The sequence below is a fragment of the Camelus dromedarius genome, chromosome 34, assembly GCF_036321535.1.
Source record: "Camelus dromedarius isolate mCamDro1 chromosome 34, mCamDro1.pat, whole genome shotgun sequence".
NCBI lineage: Eukaryota > Metazoa > Chordata > Mammalia > Artiodactyla > Camelidae > Camelus > Camelus dromedarius.
In genome coordinates this window covers 17,532,359-17,546,229 of record NC_087469.1, presented here as the reverse complement: position 1 = coordinate 17,546,229, position 13,871 = coordinate 17,532,359, and the positions used below count along the sequence as shown (strand labels likewise).

General features: G+C 53.4%; 1 protein-coding gene across 3 annotated transcripts in view; it reads right to left on the bottom strand.

Moving 5' to 3' along the window:
* Positions 1-13,871, bottom strand: part of ST14 (ST14 transmembrane serine protease matriptase) — a 32,213-nt gene that overhangs the window by 6,883 nt on the left and 11,459 nt on the right. For 2 of the 3 annotated variants that reach the window (XM_031443371.2, XM_031443370.2), the window contains exons 2-12: positions 5,569-5,728; positions 5,280-5,407; positions 4,963-5,033; positions 4,294-4,451; positions 4,049-4,084; positions 3,544-3,784; positions 2,574-2,713; positions 2,282-2,379; positions 1,555-1,664; positions 1,341-1,471; positions 9-113 (exon numbers count right to left, since the gene is read on the bottom strand). In XM_031443371.2, coding sequence (XP_031299231.2) covers positions 9-113; positions 1,341-1,471; positions 1,555-1,664; positions 2,282-2,379; positions 2,574-2,713; positions 3,544-3,784; positions 4,049-4,084; positions 4,294-4,451; positions 4,963-5,033; positions 5,280-5,407; positions 5,569-5,728 — 1,378 coding nt within the window. Of the gene's footprint in view, positions 1-8; positions 114-1,340; positions 1,472-1,554; positions 1,665-2,281; positions 2,380-2,573; positions 2,714-3,543; positions 3,785-4,048; positions 4,085-4,293; positions 4,452-4,962; positions 5,034-5,279; positions 5,408-5,568; positions 5,729-13,166; positions 13,318-13,871 lie in introns of those variants that run through there. The other variant, XM_064482224.1, reaches the window with a different exon arrangement.

Genomic DNA, 13,871 nt, shown 5'->3' with positions numbered 1-13,871 from the left:
CAACTCACTGCAGTCACGCTCGTCGCTGTAGTCGGTGCAGTCGGCCCAGCCGTCGCAGCGCAGCTCCTTCGCGACGCACCGCCCCGTGTTACACATGAACTTGCCCGGGCACGCTGCGGGGGGAGGGCAGGCCTGAAGTCCAAGGCCACCACCCCTGCCTCCCCAGCTGGCTCCCCGCCTCGCCCCAACCCTGGGAGTCAACCTCACAGACACAGTGAGCACTAGGGAAAACTGCCCAGCCCAGCCCCCAGCACAGGGAGGGGCAGGGCTGCAGCCATGGTCTCCCAGGGGTTTCCCAGGGGTCTCCCAGGCCGGCCGAGCTGCGGCAAGTGGAGGGTCCTACAGCTGGCGGGGGTGGGCTGGCCAAGGTCCCTCCTGACCGCTAGTGACGAAACCCCGGGGAAGCCGGGGCAGAGTGGAGAGAGGCTGGCGGGTGTGCACTCTGGTCCACTGTCCTTGGCCACCATGTCCCCAAGCACCGGGCTCCCCATTAGCAACTCGGAGCAACAGCAGCTCGGCAGTGGATGATGTCCGTGCCCTACGCTCATGTCAAATTGCGTCACCAAATTTCCTTAATTCTAAGGGATCCTCCCCATTTCAGTGTTTCTGAGACTGGAATGCATCTGACAGCTGATGTCATCAGGCAGATGACAAAACTGAGAAGCGGCCGCGGTCACTTTCTCTGCACAGGTGGCTTAGTCACTTATCAAAGGGGTTTGCTCATCCAATTACACTTTTGGTGGTGAGCCCTGCCATTGAATTTTAACTTAAATCTGGATGCCTGTGCACAGTTAAAGTGTCTTCCAAAAGGTTATTCTATGATGTGGGCTTGAAACAAAAATTCACTGTGGACAGGCTAGAACTGATATCCACAGCAGACGGTGAGACGCAAAGCCGTCTTTACAGTACAGACCACAGGATTTTCAGCGCTAGGAGCCGTGAGTCTGAGGACTCGTGCCCTAGTACATTATTCTAATATGTCTCAAAACCATCCTCTTAATCCTACAGGTGCTAAAAGGCCACAGAGACAAGCACAGATTCTCAAAGTTGTAGTGACGCTGAACCAAAGAGACAGTGGCCCAAAGGAGCTCGAGGCCCTCAACCCGAGGTGCCTGGCCCAGGGCTTGGTGTCTGCCAGTGTTCACTGCCAGCCCTTTTTCACAAGTGCATCTAAGGCAGCCCCTTCTCCCCTCAAAAAGCGACTAGAGTGATAGGCATCCTGCAATCTCGGGCAGCTTAGAATCCGAGAGCACGATGCCAGTAAGATGCAGGGCAGAGAGTGCATCTCCAGCTGAGCCCCCCACAGGGCCAGGCTCCCCCTGCGCAGGGCATCCACTCACGGTCACTGGAGTCATAGGAGAGGTACTCGGCCAGGAAGCCCGTGTCGGTATAGGACTGGTCGGAGTGGAAGTGGACAGTGATCTTGCTGCTCCTGCTGCTCACGACAAACTGGGACCTCTCTCCACAGAACCTGGGGGCGGCAGGCAGCGGTAGGAAGAGGATCCGCCCGGGGAGGGGGCTCAGGGCACGCCTCCCCGACCCCCAGACACTCACCTCTCCCCGTTGATCTCCACGTAGTCCTTGGAGCAGGAGCCCAGGGGGACGCTGGGCTCCAACAAGTAGAAGGCCTTGAAGCGTACCTTCACATTCTGGTTGTTGGGCACCTGAAGAGAGAGACGCTGCTGGCCCTCTGCTCTGCCCTCTCCCTCCTGCACCCGCGGCATCGCGGGCGGCCTCGGGGGCCGGGGAGCAGCGGCGTGGGGCCCAGATGCCCGGTTCTTCCCTCCGGCCCACGCGGGCAGTAAGGACACGGCTGGAGGGATTCGGGCTCCGTGCACAGAAGACCTTCTAGGATTCCCAGCAGTGAGACACACGACTATATTTCTACAGGAGGCTGGAAGTTCTCCCAGCACTATGGACTGGATGGCCTGAGGGGTAGTCCCTTCTCCAGCCACCCAGCAAGTGCTTCCTCTGTGCCTCACACATTCTGATTCCATCCGGACAGCACCTCCGGAGGCCGGTGCCCGGAGCAGGTGCAGCACTGAGAGGCGGTCCCTGCCCCAGGGCCCTCAGTCAGGCACTGACTGGGAGCTGGGATTTGAGTCTGAGTCTGCTGGTCACTGCAGATCAGCACTACCCAAACCTGCTCCGCCCGAGGCCTCTGATACCCGCACCTTAGAGACGCCAAAGGCACTCCTGGCCATGTATTCTGCCCTCCTTCCTGCCACCCTGGACGGTCCCTCCCTGCCACCCCCTTCTCTCCACCATCCACAGCTCCTACCTCGATGTGCCAGGTGCAGTTGACGTTGGGCGGGTAGTGGCCTGGGTAGTAGGGGCTGCTAAATGTCCCCTGGGCTCCACGTAAGTAGCCTCCACAGCCTGAAAGTAAAGGCAGGAGAGAGCGCGTGAGGATCAAGGATCCAAGCGGCCGAGGGGCCCTGCAGAGCTGGCTTGGCCTCCCTCGAGAGTACGCCTAGGCACTGGATGCTCTCCACGGCCGGGAGGGCCCTGAGCTCCAAACCCCTGGGCCGCCTGGAGGCTTGTCCCCTCCTGCCTTCTGGGCACCCCCTTACTGCTCATCCGGGGCAGCTGGAAGAACACGGCCTCGAAGCCGGGGTGCCGCCTCTCTGTGCTGGTCACCAGCGTGACGAGCAGGACGTTCTGGGAGGAGAGGAAGGTCAGGTTGTAGGAGGGAGGGTACGTGCCACACAGCCTGCGGGGGCAGAAGGGCGGTGTCATCATAGAGGACAGGACCCCTCCCCAACCCTGGTCCCACCACACAGGGCCAAGGGTGGGGTCCAAAGCCCGTCCCCACACAGGCAACCAGCCATCTGAATAAGGACCTACTCATAATACAGTTTTTGTTTAAAACAGCAAGAACTCAGAAACACTGAATGTCCAGCAGTTGAGGCCTCACTAAATAAACTACGGCCCAAATACTAACAGTAACTACTGACTCGCGTAAGCACACGCCAGGCACCGCTCTGAGCGCCTCTGTATCTGTTAACGCCAGTATTCGTCACAACACCCTCATTTTACAGTCCTGAGCCTGCTACCCTGCCCGCCTTTCCTGCACAACCACAACAAAGGCCCTGCCCGGTCTTCCTCCAGCCTCCTCTGCCTCCTGACAGCCCGACTCTGCTGCTTCCGCGGGCAGCCCTGCACGGCCCTCCTCTCAGGAACTGTGAGTAGCAGTCACTTCAACAGCAGCCCCTCCTGGTCTGTTGGCCTCACCATCCCTGAGTAACAATAAAACCCTTATTTACAACAGCAGGAGGCACCTTCACTCTGGCCGGTAAAAGCACGCTCACCAGCATCTGGGGACCCGTGGGCCTCCGGCATCCTTGCCAAGGCTTACAAAGTCACCCTGAGCTGCTGCCCTGCAGCTCACACTGAGGACCACGCCACGGCTGCTCTTTGCTGCCTGGAAGCTGGCAGTGGCCTGAACCTCCAACATGCACCGCAGTTCATTCCAGAGGCCCCACCCAGCACGGGCAGCCGCCAGCCTCCCAGTGCCCACCTCCGCTGGCCCAGGACACTCACTGCACCACGGCCCGGGGCTCCACGGGGCTCAGGGTGTCATACACTGTGACCAGGTCACTGCCGTGTTCGTCACAGGTGGAGACATCGAAGCTGTGGAAGGTCAGGCTCAGTGCGGAGTCGGCGTCCCCCCGCAGGGTCCACTGGCAGCGGGCGTGAGACGGGTAGGGGCTGTTGGGGAAGCCAGGCGTGGAGAAGCGGATGGGCTCGCTGCCGCGGGCGTGCAGGGCGAAGCTGCAGCTGTCTGTGTGGACAAGAGGGCGCGGGGCAGAGCTGGTGGGGGAGCAGCCCAAACCCCCACTGGGGGGCACCCAGATCTGGCCTCTCTGAGGTGTCCCAGGCTGCCCTGGACCTGGGAGAGATCGGAAAGAAGGCTTCTCATGGCCTGGGAGAGGCACAGGGACGTGCTGGCCGTCGCTACCATGTGACTTTTGGGGATCCCTTTGACTGAAGGGGCATCCGGCCACAGCCCTTCTCTTCCCCTCTGGGACGAGGGCAGGATACTTACTGTCCTGGGCATTCTGTACTGTCCTGGGGTCGGTGGCTGAAAAATAAGAGGGAAAATAAAACATTTACTGATCTGGTCTGTTTCCTTATTCCTGCTTCCTTATCCCCTTAAAGGGAGGTGCCCGGCCAGCAGGCCGTCTCCTCTTCCGGGCACTGAATCTGGGAGTGCTGGCTCCCCCCACAACAGTCCAGGGCTTGGCCCTGCTCCAGGCCGGGCAAATGCCCACCCCGCTGCCCCTGACTCACGGAAGGCCACCACCGAGGTCAGCACAAAGGAGCTGAGGGTGCGGGCGCGGGGCGGCAGGGTGACCACGCGCTCCTCCGCCATGGCGCGCTCCACCTCCTCCACCAGGTTCTTGGGGACGCTGAACTCCGCCCAGTAGTAGGCGATGACACTGCCCTCGCTGGGGAGAGATGGGCCAGCCTGAGACGCCGGTGCCCACACCCTCCCAGATGCCAGGTGCAGACAGGCCAACTTGGCCCCCCAGGGGGCCCACCAAGAGGCCATCTGCTCCCAGGGTCCTGGATGCTCACCCACATGCTGACCCCTAAGCCAGGGACCTGGGCCCCTCACTCTCTGCTCTCACAGCCTCACACCCAAACAGGCGTGCAGTGTGGCCACTCAGGCTCAGGGGTGAGGTTCTACCACTAGCCTGGGCACGCCGAGTGGTAGCTTCTCAATCTGTTTCCTGAACTCTGAAAGGGGCTGAGAACGCTACCTGCCACACAGCATCCGTAAAGGTTAAATCAGACTAGCAAATGCAGAAGTACTTTTGAGATAAAGTCAGAACAAGGACTGGCGCCTTGCCTCTCCATGCAGGACCTTGCGGCTTCATCACGCACAGGCTGCGAGGCCCTCAGCCCTGCACACCACACCGCAGCGGTCCCCCTCCCCCCGGCCTCCCCGGCACCCACCTGAAGGCAGTCACGGCCGACTTCTTGTGATAGGGGCCCAGGACCGGGATCCCACTGTACAGCAGCTTCAGCTGAGGAAAGGAGAAGGGGTGACAGCGGGGAGGTGACGGCAGGCCCGAGAGCAGGAACGACCCCAGCCCCCAGCCCAGGCCGCTCCCTCCCTCCTGGGGCCTGGCACCTTCCCAGGCGCCTGGAAGCCCACATTACACACCAGCCCAGGGGTCTGGAAGCCAAGGGGAGCATCCTTTTCCTCTGGATGAGGAGATGGGTGCCAGAGTGGACAGGGGGCCTGGGCTCCATCCAGGGACTGGACTCACCGCCTCCTTCACCTTCTTGGCCAGGTTTGCAAACTCTGTGGAGTTGGGGTTCTCATAAGCATCCAGAAAGTTCTCATTCGAGATCCTCAGGTAGCCATTGAAGACCTTCTGGACCCGCACGTTCTGGTCTGTGAGAGACCAGGGGAGGAGGGCGGTCAGAGGAAGGGACACACCCGCTCCCATCCCCACACCGTCCACAGCTGCCTTGAGCCCTCCCCTTCCCCCCCACAATCTGCATCCCCATCTCTCCCATCTCCCAGGTCGGCCCACGGAGGGAGGAGCTACTCACACTGGAAGTGCCAGACCAGCAGACCGGTCATAAGGGACAGCACGAGGACCCCGGCTAGCACGGCTGCCAGCACCACCCCGTGCCGCGGGCCGCCCTTCTCCACCATCCTGGTGTTGTTGGCCGGCAAGAACTCCACGCCTTCCTCAAATCCGTTCATGTTCTGAACAGAGAGATCAATGCACTGCCGTTCAGTGCAGGAGCCCTCCCGCCTCAGCAGCCGCCCAGCCCCGCTCGGGAACACGTGTACAGCTGGAGAGGAAAGGCAGGAGGCACAAGCCTTCCCTGCCCTGCAACCCCATGTCCGGGCGGCACCAGGCACGTGCTGATGAAGAATTGCAAGTTTAAATAAAATGAAACGAACAGCCTGTCTGAACCAGTCACTGGGGCTGTCCACCTGCCTGAACCATCCTAGCTTCAGGAGGCCGCCCAGGTGTGGGGAGAGCAGGCCCAGCCCAGGGCCGGGACTGGCCGCTGTGGTGCCTCTGGGCAAGCTTCGCTGGACACCCCACCAAAGCTCAGCCAGCCAAGAGTAAAGAGGCAGTGAACTGGGCAGCTCGGCCATGCCCCTGCAGGACAAGTCACTCTGCCGTAAGCCTAACATGCCCCAGGCCAGGATCCCAAGGTGAGGTGACATGGCCAGGTATCCACTGGAATCCACACCCAAGAGCTTGAAAAGCAAACAAAACTTCCAACAAATGGGATGGCAGCTTCCCCAGCTCCCCCCCATTAAGGGGTATCCAGGAAGCAGGGGCATGAGTATGGATGGGGCAGGTGGGGTGCCTGCAGCACTATGACAGGTGGGAAACTGTTCTGCCAGACAGCACATGATCCATCTGCCTGCCCTAAATCCTGGAGAGGGGCTGCGCCCTTTTAGAGTTAATGGCCTCACACCCACTCCAACAGGGTTTGCAGTAAAAGCAACAGCCCCACCCCCAAGTTCCACAGATGTAGCCATTTTTAAGTTTCCAGATGTGGTCCATCAGGTATTCACCTCATGACTCTAAATGATGGGCCTGAACTGACATTTCTTGAGTCGTCACATTCAAGCATTATCTACTCACTGCTATGAAAAAGTCTCCCCGCTCCAGCCACATTCGGATACTTGTATCTCTACCTTTAGTTTCCTAATTGGTCATATTTGTGACTTAGTCTAATATCGAACACAGAAACATATCCCATACTCACCCCTACCCTGGTAATCATATTGCAACGTATAAACGTATCACTTCAACACTACTGTGTCAATTACATCTCAAAAAGAAATAAAACTTTTAAAGGAAAAAACCTACCCCAGAGGCAACCACTTAAAATGCATTTGAGCTGCTTGCTCTGGAATTTGCCTCCGTATTTCTAAACAATATGCCAATATAACTATCTCTTGGTTCATCGATCTAAGATATAATCAACTGACTTCCTATTATGAAAACGTGGACTTCAATGTCCTTCCTTCTCTGTCTCTCACCCATCCTCCCAGGAGTTACAGAGCTAAAGTTTTGAAAAAATTACATCCATTCTTTTACGTTTTCATTATTAGTCTTTGAAAATATTGTTCACTTTTGTATCCTTCCCACTACAACCAATTTGTTTTTCTTGCCACAAATATTCATTCACTTGGGTTTCTTTTTAACACGCACCTGTCTTTCCACACGATCTAAGAGCTCTGTAGTGTTCTTCCGAGCTTCCAAGTGTAGCGTCCGTCAAATAACCTCTCCTTTAACATCCCTTCTGAGGGCCCCCTGCCAGACCTCCCCTAGCTGTCAACTGTAACTTCCTCCACCATCACCCCGACAGGCTCCTTCATCTCCCTCTTGTGCTAAAACCCCTATTTTCTGGATCCCACACCTCCATCTCTCTTGACTTACTTCATTTTGGTGGAACACATACTTCAGGAGTTTCCAGAGAGGGGAATTTTTTTAGACTTCGTATGTTTCAGGAGGATCTTAATTCTGCACTCGCACCTGTTTGATGGTTTGGCTGGTTCGAGGACAATACGTTTTCACTTAGAATTCTGAAGGCTCCACTGTTTCCCAGAGCTTCTAATTTTGCTTTGGAGAAATACGTTATTAGTACAAATCCATTATTTTTTATTCATGATTTATGGTCTTTCTCTGAGGAAAGTCTTGAGGAAATGCTTTGAGCTGGGTCTTTAAATTTCACTACACTGAGCTTTCTGCCTGTCCTTGATTTTGGAAACTCAGATCTTTCAGTCTGGAAAACTTTCTTGCGCTATTTCTTAGATTATGTTCTCCCCTTCATTTTCTCCTTTCTCTTTCTTTAAGTTCTATTATACTGACCTCCTCTACTTTCCTTATCCTTTCTCTGCTTTATCCATCTTGTTTTTTAATCTTTCTCTTGAGGTTTTCATTTCTGCTATCAAAACTTTCACTTTCAAGATTTCTTTCTTATTCTCTGAATTTTGGATGCAAAATCTTCTCATTCTTATGTTTCTATTGAGTAACTTTACTGTGTTGAAGACTTTCCTCAAATGCCTGAGGATGTGAGGCTGTTTACTCGTATCTAGGAATGAGGTCCTAGTCCTCTGGAAGCTCTGGGCATGGCTGGCCACAGTGGCTTCACCTCAGGCCACAATTCAATGGCTAGCCAGATATTCTACCAGGCTCTCCTCACTGTTCTACAGGATAGTTTAGTTACTGCAGGAGTTCTAATCTCCTGGATGGGGTAATTTAAACCCAGTCACTAACACGGGAGAGAAGAGACCCGTGACTGTGCTCCCCTCACTTCATCTCTCCTGGCATCTGGTGTCAAGTCTGGAGAAATCAGTTTCCCGCCCTCGTGGGGGACTGGTGGGTGGGGGTATTTTTGTTTGGGATGGAGGTGGGGGTCTGGCGGTTTCTGACAATGCTCACATCCTTCTTCTATAATTCCTGAGCCTGGCAGAGGATGTGACCAGAGAAATACCAGAAGAGTATTTCTAAGCACTAAACAGCAGCATGTATCTTCAAAGTCAAAGGGGTCACTGAAGGGTGAGAAAGATAAATGAAAAAGCACACATAACAAAAATCTATCGTGTGAAATTTCAGAACACCAGGGCGTAAGAGTACATCCTCTATGTGCCTATCTGGCTTTCCCCTCCCCCTCCACCTAATATTTTACATTTCTTCATCATTTGGCTCTATTCTGGGATCTTTTTAAATTTACTCTTATAAACCTTCTATGGAATTTTAAAAATAGCTTCCCTGAAGAACAACTGACATAAATTGTGCATATTTAAAGTATACAATTTTTTGGCACACACACACACACACCACCATCACCACAATCAAGATAATGAACATATCTATCACCTTCAACAGTTTCCACCTGGTCCTTCCCTCCTTTCCTTCCTGATTCCCTTTCCCGTCCCCAAGCAACCTCCTATCTGCTTCCCAGCAGTAAAGGTTAGTTTCCTTTCTCTAGAACTTTATATAAATAGAATTATACACCAGAAACTCTTTATTGCCTGGCTTCTTTTACTCAGCACAGCATTTGAGATTTACCCACGTTACTATGTTTATTATTCCTTTCCACTGTTGAGCAGTAGCCCACTGTATGGATAGACAGCAATTTGTCTACCCAGCCACCAGTTAATGGATGCTTGGGTTGCTTCCAGTTTGGGGCAATCACACATAAAGCTGCTATAAACATTTCTGTTTGGGTCTTTGTATTGGTATATGCTTTCATTGCTGTTGGGTAAATACCTTGAGTAAACTAGCAAGTCTGTACGATAGCTGTACGTTTAACTCTTTAAGAAACCACCAAACTGTTGTCCAAAATGACTGTGCCTTTGTACAGTTCCCATCAGCAGTGTGTCATGTCCACATCCTATCCAACACTTGATGTGGTCAGTCTTCCTCATTTCAGCCGTTCTAACAGATGTGTGGTGGTCTCTCACTGAGGTTTTAAGTTGCTTTTCCCTAATGACTAAGGATGTTGAGCATCTTCCCATGTACTTAATTGCCATCTGTTTATCTTCTTTGGTGGTCTCTTCAAATCATTTGCCTAGTTTTTAAAGTTGGTTTGCTTAGTTTCCTGTTGTTGAGTTTGGAGAGTTCTTTACATATACTCTGGTTACAAGCCCTTTATCAGATATATACTTTGCAAAGATTTTCTCCTAGTCTGTAGCTTGTATTTTCATTCCCTTAACAGTGTCTTTTGAAGAAGAAGTTTTTCATTTTGATGAAGTCTCGGTTTGTCAAGTTTTTCTTCATGGATTCTGATTTTGTGGCTGTACCTGAAAAATCGTTGTCTGACCCAAGGCAACAAGGATTTTCTGCTTTGTTTTCTTCCAATAGTTTTATAATTTCGGATTCTATATTTGGGCTTATAATCCATTTTGAGTTTTTTTAATGATGTGAGGCACAAATCAAAGTCCTTTTTTTTTTTTGTAGGGGGGAGGTAATTAGATTTATTTATTTATTTTTAAAGGAGGTACTGAGGACTGAACCCAGGACCTCATGCATGCTAAGCATGTACTCTACCACCTGAGCTATACCCTCCCCATGTATTCTCAGTGGCCACTCCAGATTAGATACCGGTTTTCTGCCTCCCTGTGGTCAGCTTCCAGAACTGAGAGAGTAAGTACTCTGGGAAATGAGAACGCAAGTCCCTTGGCAAGGGGAAGGTGGCCGATGGCATGGATAGCGGACCCCAGGGCCACCCTAGACTGGCCACAGAGCAAGGCAGTCAGTGGTGGGACTGGTTCAAAGGTATTATGATTTCTGGGCTCCATGCAGCCCAGAAACGCTGTTTAATCAGTAACTAGACCAATTCCTTTTATAACCCTACCCTTGGCTCCATTTGCAGGATATTAGAGATCATCTTGCCTAACCCAGTCATTTCACTGATAAAGAAACTGAGTCTGAGAGAAAGGGAGTGATCTGTCCAAAGTCACAAAGGTACTAAGCCAGTAAAGCAGCCAAGTGGGACAAGAGCCACGCCTTCCAACCCTGGCCGGGGTTTGACGGATGCACGCGGTTGGCCAGCTCCCATCCACTCCGGCTTAATCGTGTACACAACCTTCTCTCTACATATAATCATCTCTCTACAGACCACACAGCCAATGGAGGAGGGTGTATGCCAGCGCCTCCCTCTGCCTCTCCTCTCTCGAGAAAGTAAACACATTTGCAGGTGCACATACAAAACCCAGTGCTGTGAAGCAGGTGCTTGCTAACCACAAACAGAGGCCATGCAACTCTCAGGGCCTCTTCCCCCCAGGCAGCTTGAGTTAGATCCTGGCCAGAGTCCCCAGACACACAGCGTGGCTCAAGGCCAGCTCAGACAAGAGAGCAAGGAGTGACTTCTTGGAGGACAGATGGGCATCAGGGCTACGTGCAGAGTGAAGCCCCTGGAGAGACAAAGGGGGAGAACCCAAGGGGAAGGTTGCAGGGGCCAGATCAGATCACCATCCCCACCCAGCTTCCTGGAGCGATAGAGGGGGTACTGTCCAAAACTCCAGGAGGGGAGAAGACCATATTTCTGCTGTTGTAAGCACACTAGTGCAAATGATGTGTATCCTCCCCAAGTGGTCCAGCCCCAGTGGTTGGACAAAAAAATTACTTACAGAAGGTAAAAAGAAAAAGGTATATTTTATTTGATGCTATGGGAAAGATCCTTGTAGTCACCTTATTCCCATTAAGTAAGAGACTCACCAGGGCTGAAAGCTCAATGCTAAGCAGACAAAACTCAGTGTCCAAGTCAACCACTGAACCTCCCGCGGGAGAAGACCCTTCTTCGCCTGTTCCCCAAGAACACACTGATGACCTGGCACCTGCTGTGTGCTCGTCAGGACCTGCTCTCCCCCTGGCTCCAGGCACCAGCGGATCCGAAGCCGGAACGCACCACTGGCAGCTAAGTGTGGTCCTCAAAGGAGAAAAGCTACTGGTAAGTGTTCACATTTATAAATAACAGAAATAATACTAACGACCCAAAAATCCACACAAGATTCCAGTCAAAGCAGATGGGGAGAAATGCAGCCTTCACGCTGGACTCTTTTTTTTTTTTTTTTTAAAGATTGTTCTTCATTTGGCCAAGTTTGGATGTGATCTGCCAGGAAGGCAGGAGGTGAACCTGAAGACTAAAGAGGTCGCCAGGAGCCCAGGAAGCGGCTGTGAGAGGCCCTCCCAGAACACCTGGCGATGTGCTTCTGGTGCTGAAGATCAAGGTCAAAGGGCAGAGGTGATGTCACTGGCAGGAGAACAGGGGTGGCTGGCTTCAGGTGCCACTGCCAACCCCCCAGCTGACTTGCGGCAGGCACGTTTCACTCACAGGTCTGGTGACGCCGTGTACCCACCACCAGATGGGACGGATTTCAATTCCATGATGTCACCCCCGCAGCCATGGTCATGAGAACCATAAACTATCCTTGAGATGGTTCAGGCAAGAGACAGTCTGAGCATCAGCAATGGCTTTCCAAGCGAGGACACATTCCGTGGCGCCTTGAAGATGCCTTCATTCTCCAAGGGAAAGACAAAGCCAGGATTAACTCTCCTGGCTGCTCCCTGATGTCAGTTTGAGTTAGATCCTGGCCAGAGTCCCCAGAAACTCAGCATGGCTCAAGGCCACCAGAGACAACAGAGCAAGGAGTGAATTCCAAAACTTAACACAGTTTTTGCCATCCTGGGCAACGCTGAGCACAGTACAACGCGTGGCCCAGGGACACGAGGGATGAAACTGGAGAAAGGCCCCTGCTTCAAGTTGCTGTCTCCAGGCAGGAGGGGCCCTACTTAGATGGCTCTTTTCAGTTAATCAGCACCCACAAAAAAACTCAGGCAGCTGTGAGGACTCCCAGCTCCCAAGGGCGGGGACTTCCTGCAGCCACTACAGTCACCGCCCAGCACAATGACCAGCACCGAGAGGACACCTGATTTGCTCATCCCAGGATGACCAAAGTGACAAAGGAAAAGGGAAGAGAAAGCCACATCAGAATCCACCCACTCACCAGGCTGGGCCAACTGATCCCACAAGAAGCCAGATTCTCAAGAAACAGGAGGCTCTGGTTCCCACTGACCGCACCACCCTAGCATTTCCCATGAAAAATAATGATTAAAAAATACAATAAAAGCAGCACAGTGCTTGCTTAGCACCCAGATTTCCAAGCCCCTCTCCCTGGAGATTCTGATGCAGCAGGGCAGGGGCAGGGTCTGGAAGTTTAACTGGTGTCCCAGGTCATTCGTAGGAACTTGACCGTGAGAGAACACTGCCACCTACCATTTCTAGGAGGCTGCCGGCCTGGCTCACCTGCTTCCCACCACTGTGAGAGGAGCCGGCTGGGTCATGTCAGTTTCAGTCAGCCTATTTTAAGCAACCACCTGGGATGCAAGGTACATGTTGTAAGAGGCTGGACTTGCTTTCACGCCCAGGACCCTCCCACGATAGGTTGTAAGCACCACCCAGAAGTCCCTGAGGCTGCCACCAGATTTCTGCAGACTCACGCTATCAGCCAAGGTTGGTCAGCGGGTGGCGGGCCCCCAAAACCCTCTGCCTTTTTGTTACTCGACCCTCTCACCCTTGCCCTTCGACCCCGTCACTGTCCCCCACAAGAATTAGGAGCTGCTGGGAAACAGGTGAGCTGCGGGGCCCTATGGAGGATCCAGAATTACCTGCAGATCTGTGACCCCAAGGCCTCTAGGGGAACAGAAGCTGACCCAGAGCCAACAGCTCCCACTGCAGGAAATCAATCAAAACTCTGCACACCTGGTCAGAGCAGGCTGGAAAGTCCCAGGGGCCTGACTCAGCCGAGCGTGGGCATCTTCAGCACAGGACCCGGTGGTTCTCTGCCAGCCAGTGTCTGGCTCCTGCAGGTTTCATGCCTGTGTCCCCTCCCTACTCCCAGCCCTGCCCACAGCCCCGCCCACACCACCATGGGAATGGGACCACACACGCCTGCAACCAGACCCCTCAGACACAAGCCTCGTCTTTCTTTTATGAGAGTCAAGGGCAAGAACCCTGAGCCACTGGGGCAAGTATTTCTCCCTGAGCCTCAGTTTCCTCCTCTTAAAAGTGGGTTAATAACCCCTTACAGCCTCCTCCGTAGAGGTGTTGTAAAACACAATTAGCCGCTAACGACAGGCCTACCTACTGTTTCCCTTCGATTTTGCTTCCTCCACCCACTGTCCACCCATCTGCCCAAAGCCAGGCAGGCCCCATTCCTCCTCGGGGTCTGGCGGAGCAGGTGGAGTTCAAACATTAGAATGAAACAAACAGAAAGCCTTAATAGCCCACGTGTACAAAGCAGGCCTCCAAGAGCCAGGAAGGCCCGTGTCCACTGCCCTCTGGTCACGCTGCCCTGACGGGGAGCACTGGGA